The sequence below is a fragment of the Megalobrama amblycephala genome, linkage group LG1 (genome assembly GCF_018812025.1).
Source record: "Megalobrama amblycephala isolate DHTTF-2021 linkage group LG1, ASM1881202v1, whole genome shotgun sequence".
NCBI lineage: Eukaryota > Metazoa > Chordata > Actinopteri > Cypriniformes > Xenocyprididae > Megalobrama > Megalobrama amblycephala.
The window spans coordinates 55,308,332-55,321,917 of NC_063044.1; the positions used below are offsets into that span (position 1 = coordinate 55,308,332).

General features: G+C 39.1%; 1 protein-coding gene across 2 annotated transcripts; it reads right to left on the reverse strand.

Moving 5' to 3' along the window:
* Positions 1 to 240: 240 nt before the first annotated feature.
* rabep2 (rabaptin, RAB GTPase binding effector protein 2) lies at positions 241 to 12,359 on the reverse strand. 2 transcript variants are annotated; one of them, XM_048202358.1, is made up of 13 exons: positions 11,994 to 12,359; positions 11,329 to 11,481; positions 6,879 to 6,967; positions 6,296 to 6,664; positions 4,643 to 4,738; positions 3,037 to 3,135; positions 2,814 to 2,924; positions 2,609 to 2,687; positions 2,365 to 2,376; positions 2,183 to 2,238; positions 1,758 to 1,856; positions 1,560 to 1,676; positions 241 to 815 (listed from the first exon to the last, which is right to left on the reverse strand). In XM_048202358.1, the coding sequence occupies exons 1-13, from the start codon at positions 12,037 to 12,039 to the stop codon at positions 711 to 713; spliced, it is 1,431 nt and encodes a 476-aa protein (XP_048058315.1). In that variant the 5' UTR covers positions 12,040 to 12,359; the 3' UTR covers positions 241 to 710. The 2 variants fall into 2 exon arrangements, with proteins under 2 accessions (XP_048058315.1, XP_048058305.1); XM_048202348.1 differs by having other exon boundaries at positions 11,329 to 11,484; positions 11,994 to 12,356.
* Between the last annotated feature and the right edge of the window lie 1,227 nt (positions 12,360 to 13,586).

Consider the following 13,586-nt stretch of genomic DNA (forward strand, 5'->3'; position numbering starts at 1 on the left):
TTTAATGTTAAATCAAACAACAAATAACAAAGAAATCACTCACTGCTCTTGACTGAATAGTTTTTGTAACTTCAATAATGATTAATCTTTATTTATTTTATACAGTAAAGATAATATGCAGTGATATTTTATATTTGATTACTTTATCCATTTTCTGTACGTGAAAACGATTGTTAGATTCCTGAAAAACCTGAAAAGCACTGTTCCTGGATCTGTTTTTTTTCGCTCTTCTTTATTCTTTTTCATGTATTATAGAAGTATCGGATCGGGACTCGGTATCGGTAGATACTCAAAATCAAATGACTCGGACTCGGACTCGAGGGCAAAAAAACGTGATTGGGACATCCCTAGTAATATATATATCTGTCAGTGTCTATCAGGAAAGAAGGATTAGGCCAGCAATATACAAATCACACTGCAGTAGCACTAAGTCTAGTATAGACAGTAGTTAGCATTTCACAAAATTCAAGTATTAGCAATTCCAATTTGTCCAGATTGATAAGGAATCATGTTTACCCCGTATGTTCTGAGATCATTAGAAGCATTATGAACCCATGTGTGCAGGAGTGGCCGTTTAGTCTTCATGTCAATGCATTTTTTTTTAGGCAGCCCACCTCAGCTTGGCCCTTTCTGAGGACCACCTCTTTGCCCACAGAGTCTCTTCCTTTTGGTCTGCCCAAAAAAAGTCACCTGTTCTTATATTTATTGTTTCATGTGGCATCTGCAGGTAAATCAGTTTCTTCCTCAATCTCCTCCCCTAGAATCTGCTTGACTTGGTTCAATGTTTCTGCTTGCCGAATCTGCTCCAATTTCACCTGAGAACGCAGAGAGAGGAAATTAAAAAACTATTTAAAAACCGTGCACACTTTTTTAATGCAAAATCAACAAGGTAAAAAACAAACTGTCAACAGTTATAAAGTAAAGAATTGTGACTTCACTATAAAAATTGCAGCAGGACATTCAAGTCTAATTCAACATTTTTTCTAATCATAAAAATATTACATGATGTGTAATTTAATGTTAATGTTAATGTTTAATGTTAATTTTTAATCAATTCTTTTATAAAAACAGACATGCACAGAACACAATAATAAAATATCATACATCACACACACACACACACACACACACACACACAAAAATAAATATAAAAGGAATGAACAGAGGCATTTTTCCCAACAACCCCTAAATTTTTTTATATGTGCTTAATTTGTTTGTTGAAAGTTGTTTTTTTGTCCAGGCTCCCTCCTGCCTTATGCTCTTATACTGAACGAGATACATCACTGTTGTGTGGATTACACTACAAGAATGTAGCAATAAATTCAAACAATCTTGAAAATATCATATGTGACACGTCAAGAACTGCTCAAGTTTAAATCTTTAGTCGCAGACCTCAAAGATCTGTCTGCAATAGCAAAATCAGAGTACAAATCATGTAGTGAGAGCACAACCTTATGTGTACCATCAACAATTGATCATGTCAACAGAGACTGCAGCGTTTATGCAGAATAGATAAAGAAGCATAAGAACTTCATAATGATCCTAAATCAGTGCAGTACCTGCAGTGACTGTGACAGCTGCACAAAATCCTTCTGCACAGCCTGACTAGTGTCTAGTAGAGAGCGCAGACTGATCACCTGACTGCGACACTCTAAACACTGCTGCTGTAACACTGCCTGAAAGATACAGAGAGATGTAAACTACTTTATAATCAAATTCAATCATATTCAATTATATACACCAAGATGCAGGCCTACCTTCTCGTGAATGTGAGATTTGTTCTCTTTCTGAAGGTGAGCAAGCGCCACCCGCAGACCCTGCACCTCCACGCGACACTCCTGCAGCTCAGCCTCCAGCTGCACACACAGATGGAACAATAGCTACATTCTCACTGGAATACTGGCATACTGCATAGTAAATATGCTGAATAGTATTTGAAACAGTTATACATTATACAATAGCACTAGGCTACATTGTTGTCACATGGTCTCATTATCTCATATACATATGAGAGAGAGAGAAAGAGAGATACATATCCTACAGGTTACAATGGTGCTGAAGTACAAACATGCAAATGGGATTTGTCATTCAAAAAAAAATGTCTTAAAGGACTGATTTTGGGATTTTTGAATACCAGCTAGTCCCACAAGAAATAACACCCAAGAATTAAAGGCAGGCATACCTTTTCCCTTTGGATCTGTATGCGGTCCGTCTCTACTGTCAGGCTGGCAAGCTTGACTGAGAGAGAGAGAGAGATTTTAATAACAAGCCGACATTGGGCACACTAAAAAATCATCACCTACCCTCAAATAACAATTAGGCTCTACACTACTGAATAAAAGTCAAAGTATATGTGACTTTTACCTTCCAAAATCTCTGGAGGAGCAGGTGTGATGAGAAAGATGAGGAGAGGAGAACAAATGCATCAGTGCAGAGAAAACAGAATCAAAAGCTTCAACAAACAGGACAAATGGTAAGGTAGACCAGATTCAAATGTTTTATTGTGCAAATCTGTACAGCTTGAATGCGATGCAAGTCACTTTTTGGATAAAAGCATCTGCCAAATGCATAAATGTAAATGTAATGTAATAATATATTATAGACAGACCGCTTTCCTCTGTGCGTGTCTCCAGCTGTTCCTGTAGGTTGACTATTTCAATACGTAGCCTCTCCTCACAGTGAGCTGCCTATGTGTGGAGATATACACAGACTTAAAGACTCATTAACACAAATACACACACACAACATTCAATTCTTCCACACCTCTGGCCTCCTTTTATCAAATCCACTTGTAATCATACACAATCGCATACCTCTAGTGTTGGACTGGGGGGTGGCAGGCTACTTTCATCCACATCAGTGTCTTCACCTTTCAACTTGGATAGTTCATTACAGACTCTCTTCTGAGAGTAAGACAGCTCTGCCTGGGTGAAAAAATACATGCAGTGCAAACACTTAGAGTTGATGATCTTATCAGGATGTTGGCTTAAGGAGTCCTGCTAATGCTGCCATTTGATTGGACAACCTGCTACTCACCAATCTGCTCTGAACGGCATTTTGCGACTGGCTAAAAGATTTCTGTAGGTCTTGAAGGAGGGCCTCAGATGTCTGCACCTGAGACTGAAGCAATGTCAACTGCAAAAAACAAAAACACAGAAGACATCAATATATTAGTATTTGTTTTGCAAGTAATCATCTGCAGACATGCTAAATCTAAGAAAAATTAAGCCACATTAGAAAAAAAATATATAATATGTATATTATATTAAGGAATATTTTGTTTTTTTCGTATTAAGCAGCACAACTGTTTTCAGCATGAAATAAGAAACCGAGCAGCAAATCATCCATTTCTGAGGGATCATGTAACTCTAAAGGCTGGAGTAATGATGCAAAAAAATTCAGCTTTGCAATACAGAAATAATTTACATTTTAAAATATATATATTAAAATTGACTAAACTTAAAGGGTTAGTTCACCCAAAAATGAAAATGATGTCATTAATGACTCACCCTCATGTCGTTCCACACCCGTAAGACCTTCATTCATCTTCGGAACACAGTTTAAGATATTTTAGATTTAGTCCGAGAGCTTTCTGTCCCTCCATTGAAAATGTTTGTACGGTATACTGTCCATGTCCAGAAAGGTAATAAAAACATCATCAAAGTAGTCCATGTGACATCAGTGGGTTAGTTAGATGTTTTTGAAGCATCGAAAATACATTTTGGTCCAAAAATAACAAAAACTACGACTTTATTCAGCATTGTATTCTCTTCCGGGTCTGTGTGTATCCACAGTGACACTGCTTCTTCTTCTTCTTCTACAGCGGTTGGCATCCAGCTTATTGGTGCATTACCGCCCCCTTCTGCTCCAGACAGTGATGCTGATGACGTGTTATGTAGTGCGCCCGAGCTTCGTTTACAGTCTGAGGGAGACGCACGCTGTATTCAAGCTATTCTACATTGTTTGTATTTTGGTATTGCTATATTTTTTTAAATGGTGCGTAGGTGTGCATGTCGCAGATGTCCTAATCGCGTCACAGTCCGGAGCAGAAGGGGGCGGTAATGCACCAATAAGCTGGATGCCAACCGCCGTAGAAGAAGAAGAAGAAGCAGTGTCACTGTGGATATACACAGACCCGGAAGAGAAGACAATGCTGAATAAAGTTGTATTTTTTGTTATTTTTGGACCAAAATGTATTTTCGATGCTTCAAAAACTTCTAACTAACCCACTGATGTCACATGGACTACTTTGATGATGTTTTTATTACCTTTCTGGACATGGACAGTGCACCGTACATACACTTTCAACGGAGGGACAGAAAGCTCTCGGACTAAATCTAAAATATCTTAAACTGTGTTCTGAAGATGAACGGAGGTCTTACGGGTGTAGAACGACATGAGGGTGAGCAATTAATGACATAATTTTCATTTTTGGTGAACTAACCCTTTAAATCTTATTGACTATCATCATTTCTGTATCTTACAAAGAGTATTTAAGACAGTTACAGTTCATAAGTGCAATGTAATCCAGACATAAGAGGTAGTAAAAATCACTTTTTGCATATCTGTGCTTTTGAATTTGTCTGTTCCTTGTTGCAAAAAAAGACCTGTGGCGAAACATAGGAACTGAAAGTTTCTGTACCTGTTTTTGTGTCTCTGTGCTTTGCACATCCAGTTCTCTCTCCAGATCAGCTTTCTGCTTTCGAAGGGCTGTCACCTCCTCTTGAAGCTCTACAAGCTAAAAATGCCATTGTAAAAGATTCAACAAGTTAGTTGTGAGATGGTGACATCATGCATTGACATCAATAATCTCCAGCACACTGATTAAAGGTCCAGTGTGTAATATTTAGGAGGATCTATTGACAGAAATGGAATATAATATACATAACTATGTTTTCAGTGGTGTATAAAGACCTTACATAATGAACCGTTATGTTTTTATTACCTAATGAGCCATTTCCATCTACATACACCACGGGTCCCGTTACATCGAATTCGCCATTTTGCGTCACCATGTTTCTACAGTAGCCCCAGACGGACTAGCTGCTCTACAGAGTGCATTTGCTTGACTGGCTACTCTCTGCTGTCTCAGACAATGATATCTTTTTCATGTGTCGGCCACCGTAACTTCTCTATGTGATTCGAAAGGGAGGGGTGAGCAGTGAACTGAGCTGTTGGTTGCAATTCGCAACCTCACCACCATATGCCGCTAAAATTTACACATTGCACATTTAAGGGGGGACTCAGTAGTATTTCAAATACACTGTTTGGAAGTTAGTCGGCAGATACCAACAACAAACATCAGGGGGGGTATGACGGTCGAGGAGAGAGAACGAGCAAGAGGGAGATTTGAAAATAAGAAAAAAAAAAAAAAGAGGAAAAAAAAAAGCAGAAAGAGAGATGGGACACAATACAAAAGAGCTCAAAAGAATATCACTGGAATGAAGGTTTATGACTGGTCAAGTGCTTTAGGACCCGCGTTTATATTAGAAAAGCTTTTCAGTGCTGGAGAGAGCTAAGAGGGAAGGCCTGAAAACAGACACGGAGGCTGCTTTGATCCCGCTATTCATGTGAGTAACACTGGGTTTTGATTGTCTGGAGCTGCTGTGCTGTTGGCGACTAACAACAATCACTTTGTATTTACTCTTGTGTACTGTACATTCATTTTTTGTGCTTCCTTGTTGTTTGTTCATCAACTGTGCTTTATTTTTCATGAAGCATTTTGTTGCGCATCAGCTGTGATAAACACATCCACTCGCATTGTGTGCGTAACAGTGGCCAGATAGTGAGAGTTGAGCAGGTAAACCACTGTACACTGATGACTGCTAGAGAATGAGGCGTTTAGTGTCATTGATAGTGCATTCACCTTGCATGCCAGCAGCAATCGGGCCGGGGTTCAAGACTGACTCAGAGCAGGGTGGCTAGGATTGGAGTGTGAGTTTTGGAGGCGGAGCAATGAAGAGAGGGGTGGGTTTGTTTGGGTTGATTTCAAATATCAACAATGTCCAATAGCATTGTTCAAGATCTACTTGTATAGCTCCTTTAACAAACAACAGGCTAGAAATGTCCCACACTTTTTGACTGAAAAATGTCCATAATGTTTCCAATCGTTTGCATCTTACTGGATTTTTTAGATGATAAAATATTTTAGAGCCAAGTGTAACTAGAAAAACTTTCCATTACTTTTTAGTATTTTGTTAATTTCCAGGCCTATTAATCGCAGTTTTAAAACTTCCTGATACCTTTTTTTTCATGGCCATGGGAAACCTTCTAGAAAGAATAGAAGTATACTGACATGTGCTTGCAATTTGTCCCAGTCAGTATGTGTGACCAGCCTATGTCCTGGTGGTGGCAGGTAGATTGCTTCAGGCACCAGCGTTCCTGTGGACACCAGGGAGGCGGTGTCTTCTTGAGGGTGCGAATGTCGTGGCATGGAGGGCGTGTCCAGAGAGAAAGAAGACAGGGAGGCAGAGTCACAATGCTGGGGGAAGTAGTCCATCATAAGGCCCGTTGTCTCTCCATCTGACGTCTCTGCCAACAGCTCCAGTGGATCAGAGTCTGACCCTGAGCCCTCATGGTCAGAACCTCGTGGGGGAGAGGAGTCACCCTGTTGTCCCTCACTGGGGGGAGAGGTACCCTCCAGCTTGCCCTTTTTAAAAATGCCCTGCAATGCACAATGAGAAGTGAGAAATTATTTTAAAAGACACTAAAAGTGAAAGAGGGACGTAAGTGCATTATAATACAGACACTGAAAGAAATAATACTTGTTTCTCTTTTTAAAACATATAACATGTCAAAAAACACGTGCGCCTCTTGAAGTCAATGGATAACAGAGAGAAAAAAAAAAGGAAAAAGAGGAGGGATGCAGAAACACAGACCTTAGTGTCATGGGGCAGAACGGCTCTCCTCCACTGCGCTCGCTCTGACTGCAAAGCAGATATTCTGGCCTCATACTGAGCAGCTGTTTCTAAGATGGGAAAATAACAGAGGAACTGGATGTGAAGGAATTGGAATCAGCCATAGAGTAATAATGAAACATTTCCTGTCGCTTCCAGTTCTTTAGATAAAATTCCACTTCATGACATTCAAGTAAGCAAATGAAACGGAAAATGCATCACTGATGCAGGGCGAGATTTTATTGTATCGATTGCATTTACATTTATGCATTTGGCAGATGCTTTAATCCAAAGTGACTTACATTACATTTAACGTACAGTATGCATGATTTTATATCAGTTCACACAATCAAACCCATGACTTTGGTGCTGTTAGTGCCATGTTCTACCATTTGAGCAACAGGAATGCAGTTGTTAACTGGACTGTGAAAAGCAAATGTCGCAAACAGGAATAGAAACAGATTTAGATTGACTGGCTTTGAAAACGACAGCAGAGAGAAGTGATATAGACAGTAAAGCTAAGAACACTTTTTTTGATTTTTTATTTACATATTTTATATCAATTTTTATTTACCATTTATTGACTTTTGTGACTTTTTGTCAGGTATTTTATTTTACTACTTTATTGTACATAATTGGTTAGGTTTTTGATTAGGGCAATAATATGTGGAGTCTCAAATTGTGGTGAATGGGCTTGTTATCTGTGCACTTGATATTCTGCGTAAAAATAAAATAGATAATGAGGTCAAAAAATAAATATATGCACAGATGAATAATTCAAAATAAAACCAAAAAATGCATCAAAAAAATAAGGCCAATTTTGATTTCACCCATCATTTACTCTTTTAAATCTGTCTGCGGTTACTTTTTCTGTAAAACACTAAAGTAACTTCATAACAGTATCATAAAAGTAGTCCATATGATTTGTGTCAAAAGCCTTCTGACATATTATAACAGCTTTGTGTAATAAACAGACCAAAATTTAAGTCATTTTTCAATTATATTAACTCGCAGTGAAGAATTACTATAAAACAGGAGACAGAGAATACAGTTCCAAATTCTATAGACTCTATTAAAGTCACCATAAAACCAAAACGGAACCTTCTTATTTTTTTATGGAATACTGTTGTGTTTATTTTAAATGATTTATCCGAGTACATCACCATAATTTTTTTCTTCAAATTCACATGCCCTCTTAATCTTTGATCAAAAACATAAACTCACATGAGATTGCAGCAATAGAAAAGCACATAGATCCATTGATCCAATCAATTCCCAGTGGACAAAATCAAGTCCTGCCCTACATTTTTCTTGTTTGAGAAGCCGCTTCACTCGGCTATATACAGTATCTCACAGAAGTGAGTACACCCCTCACATTTTTGTAAATATTTTATTATATCTTTTCATGTGACAACACTGAAGAAATGACACTTTGTTACAATGTAAAGTAGTGAGTGTACAGCTTGTATAACAGTGTAAATTTGCTGTCCCCTTAAAATAACTCAACCCACAGCCATTAATGTCTAAACTGCTGGCCACAAAAGTGAGTACACCCCTAAGTGAAAATGTCCAAATTGGTCTTCAAAGTGTCAATATTTTGTGTGGCCATCATTATTTTCCAGCACTGCCTTAACCCTCTTGGGCATGGAGTTCACCAGAGCTTCACAGGTTTCCACTGGAGTCCTCTTCCACTCCTCCATGACGACATCACGGAGCTAGTGGATGTTAGAGACCTTGCGCTGTGATGCCCGACAGATGCTCAATAGGGTTTAGGTCTGAAGACATGCTTGGCCAGTCCATCACCTTTACCCTCAGCTTCTTTAGCAAGGCAGTGGTCGTCTTGGAGGTGTGTTTGGGGTCGTTATCATGTTGAATTACTGCCCTGCGGCCCAGTCTCCGAAGGGAGGGGATCATGCTCTGCTCATTCATGGTTCCCTCAATGAACGGTAGCTCCCCAGTGCCGGCAGCACTCATGCAGCCCCAGACCATGACACTCCCACCACCATGCTTGACTGTAGGTAAGACACACTTGTCTTTGTACTCCTCACCTGGTTGCCGCCACACACGCTTGACACCATCTGAACCAAATCTTGGTCTCATCAGACCACAGGACATGGTTCCAGTAATGTCCTTAGTCTGCTTGTCTTCAGCAAACTGTTTGCGGGCTTTCGTGTGCATCATCTTTAGAAGAGGCTTCCTTCTGGGACGATAGCCTTGCAGACCAATTTGATGCAGTGTGCGGCGTATGGTCTGAGCACTGATCGGCTGACCCCACACCCCTTCAACCTCTGCAGCAATGCTGGCAGCACTCATACGTCTATTTCCCAAACACAACCTCTGGATATGACGCTGAGCATGTGCACTCAACTTCTTTGGTCGACCATGGAGAGACCTGTTCTGTTAAACCGTGTATGGTCTTGGCCACCGTGCTGCAGCTCAGTTTCAGGGTCTTGGCAATCTTCTTATAACCTACGCCATCTTTATGTAGAGCAACAATTCTTTTTTTCAGATCCTCAGAGAGTTCTTTGCCATGAGGTGCCATGTTGAACTTCCAGTGACCAGTATGAGAGAGTGAGAGCGATAACACCAAATTTAACACACCTGCTCCCGATTCACACCTGAGACCTTGTAACACTAACGAGTCACATGACACCGGGGAGAGAAAATGGCTAATTGGGCCCAATTTGGACATTTTCACTTAGGGGTGTACTCAGTGGCGTAACTTTGTTTTAAAAAGTGGGTGGGACAGGAATGTGTATGTGTGTGAGGGGGGTGTATTGTAATTGTATTATTACAATAATAATAATAATATGATATTAATATTAATGATAGGTACATCTACTATAATACAATGTGTCGTTAGTCTCGATAGTATGTACATTAGTTAATAAATACGTGGATCCGCTTTTAACAACATATTGTCCTGATGGACTGGCGGCAGCAATTTTGTTTAGCGTGTAAGAGGTTCTGGGTTCTAATCCAACCATGTATGATTTTTTTTTTCTCATTAAAACCAAAGATATTTATTAGTGAATGTACATCAATTGTACATTTGTTTTGTGATTTCAATGGAACAAATAGAGAGTCTCCGCAACAGCGATAGATTGAAGCACTCGTCCATGTTAAGACTGCGCAGTGTGCATGAGCGCCGAGAACACTATTGCGCCTCTGATAACAGCGAAATCGAGCACTCAACATGATTTCAAAAACAACACATCCCAGTGCCAGATCGCCTATTATTAACACAAATTGATAATCAACTAAAGGTGATGATACACGGGGCAACTTTTTGAGCAATGTTGCTGGGCAATGTTGCCGTCAACGGGCAACCTGATGAGACACAGGGCAACTAATTAGGGCAACGGACAGTTGGCAGCAACTAATAAGAGCAAATCTATTGCCAACCCAATAAATACTTTATTATAAACACTTGTTAGGCACTTTATTTCAACTTTTCAAATATTATTTATTTTATTTAAAAATAAATGCTTTTCCGATCTGATTTTTGATAGGAAAAGGGAGAAGAGCGAGTTTGGCAAAAGGCGGATTCGAACCTGCGTCAATCGCGTCAAAAGCTACATTTATGTGCCATACACCCCACAGCCTACGCTACTACAGACATTAAATGGGCCCTGTCTTTTTAGTATTTAACTGAAAACATTCGATGGCTTAATTACAGTTTACACGCATTACATTGGACAGTTGTTGGTATTTTAAGCATTATATGAGGTAAATTCCCTGTTTTGGGTTGACGCATGACAACTTACTAGCGTAAAAAGATATAAGTTCACACCCCTTTTCTCGGCTCCACTGCCGCTGAGAGGCCGCCATCTTGTTTGAATTTTTTTCTGAAATCTCCGAACCAATCACGTGATCGGCTGCTAACATTCTGATTGGAGGATCTCAAAAAAAATTGCCCACGACCGATCTAATGAATCTAGATATAAATTTGTTGCTCATTCTCAGTGGGAAAGTGCCCAAGCAACGTTGCCTGGCAACATTGCTCAAAAAGTGGCCCGTGTATCATCACCTTTAAGGTGTTTCTTTTGTATTAGATATCCATGCTGCGAGATGTTTCAAAAAGTGGTGGGGACAATATTGACCCTTTCAAAAAGTGGTGGGGACATATCCCACCCGTCCCAACTGCAAATTACGCCTATGGGTGTACTCACTTTTGTGTCCAGTGGTTTAGACATTAATGGCTGTGTGTTGAGTCATTTTGAAGGGAACGGCAAATTTACACTGTTATACAAGCTGTACACATTGTAGCAAAGTGTCATTTCTTCAGTGATGTCACATGAAAAGATATAATAAAACATTTACAAAAACGTGAGGGGTGTACTCACTTCTGTGAGATACTGTACATCACCATGGGATAAAACCTCCACCTTAGGTGACCATACTTCTTCAGTCCCTCCCTCTCACTCCTCACCTCTCAGAGCCTCCTGCAAGGACTGAATCTCCTGGTCGCATTGTTTCTGCAGTTCCTGCAACTCCTCCTGTTTGCTAAGCTCACAGATCTTCGCCACACCCTGCCAGTGTTCCAGCTGAGCTCGGCACTCGATTAGCTGCGTCTGTAGGTCTTCTGCTGCAGGGAAACAATACAGAAGGACTTCTGAAACTTTCCTATCTATCCACCCTCTTATTCTTAAAGAATCATCTAAAACAGGTGCATAATGTGAAAACAGATAAGTGACACACACGAAAGAGCTCTGCTTCATTAACAAGATAAGCAGATTAACCTAAGAGGGCTTGATTTGATTTGTCCAATGCCTATTCAAGATTTATCCTGACACGACATGTCAGAGAGTCTTACATATTGATTCTTGTCATACACCTGTTGATTTATGCTGCACCGGTTTGCTGCTATTCGTATCAATAGAAAACTATTTTTGTTAAATCCATACATGTAAAAATAGTATGCGGTACGCTTTATTTAAGAGCTGTGCCAGCTAACGTACATGACTGGATATGTTTGCACGTCGAGCTCAAATGATCATTACTTACGGATTAAATGTCAGAAATCTCGGAATAACAGACAAAAACGTGTTCACATCGACACAAACCTGTAATTTAACATGTACTGTTTGTTCATACCATCATTGTCCTCACTGCGCGATGCTGGTTTGTCCGCCACCTCCATGGTTTCACGTCATTTGTCTCGGTATTTTCTTTTCGTTTCGATATTTTTCCCTGCGTCTGCATCCGTCTTCCTTTTCCTGTGTGAAGTGCTGCAGGGCCGGGCTTCAACAAACTGCACCAAGAGTTCAGGAAACAACTTTCCCCGGTTCAATCCTGCGGATATTACCTAACCATCCTCCCTAGAGCCACAGACACACACTCGGATTGGCTTAAGATCTAGTGAACTGCTACACAGAGCGCGCTCCTGCGCCTCACAGGCGTCAGATGACTGAGAACGCGCCTGTGATGCTGTCTAGGTAGGCAGCTCACTAGATCTTGAGACGCATCCAGAGGTGATGTGGACGATCCAAGCGATCCCATGCTGTCTTCGTTGAAAATATATGCAAATCCATGACGTTGAATGTTTTTCAAAACTCAGTGTTGTTCAATGACAAAAACGAATTAAAAATAATAATAAATAAAACACTTGTGCAGACACCGCATGTTGTTGATAATATACATATAATAGCCATGTCAACCATTTTTCCGCAATATAGTTGCTAGTTATTACTCATAAATCACAAATTAATGTTATCAGGATGCTTATATTCTTTGTCTCCTTTTCATATAGAAGATTTCCTACTTTAAGTAGGAACCGTTTAACTAAATACAACAACTATATCTGCCTGATTATTCTTAGGGACGGGGAAAAAAAGTATAATTAACCCTCTGGCCCTCTCGTTTAGGAGTCACGCTTGCCTTCTTTACGGTCAAAAGTGACCGAAGCCTTGAAATGTAACTTTTTTTTTTTTTTTAGGAAAACCAATGTAATATATTTTTGTTCAATAATATTTTTTGATTATTATATAAAATTCTGCAAATTCTATGCAATATTTATAAAATTTTTATTAGCTATTTTTCCCCATTGAAAATAATACACATTTTTTTTCTTATATATATATATATATTATTATTATTATTCAATTAAAGCATTATTCCATGTTAAAATAGAAACATTTAAAATCCATTTTTTTGAAGGTAGATTAGTGCCATCTGGTGGGGGTAAAAAATAAAAACGTATGTAATGTCATATGGTGTAACCACTAGATTCCTGTATAGTTCTATATAAAGTGGCTTATAATTCTCTAGTGGTTTTTAGACACAAATACTTATTTTTATTAAGTTTTGGATTTGGATTTATACTTAGACATTCTCAAAGACAACTTTTTGTCAAGGTTTAGATATTTTTGAAATGTTGATTTGAAGTGTCGGTTTTTGCATTAATTTTACTACAGTCAAACCTGAACACAGAGGAGAGCATTTTGTTACACAACATCAAAATTCAATAAAAAATATAACAAAAAAGAACAGGTATGTTTTATTACAGCTTAATAAATCTGTGTCTGATCTGATTTCATCCTCTTGAGTTTTGGCTCAATTTTACCATGTTACAGCCACACTGGTTCATTTGTGTGTGTATAATGGTGTGTTGTGTGTGTTTGAGTGGATGTTTCTGTTTTGTACTCTCGATGTTTTTGAGTATAACCACTTTCTTGCTGTTCAATTTTT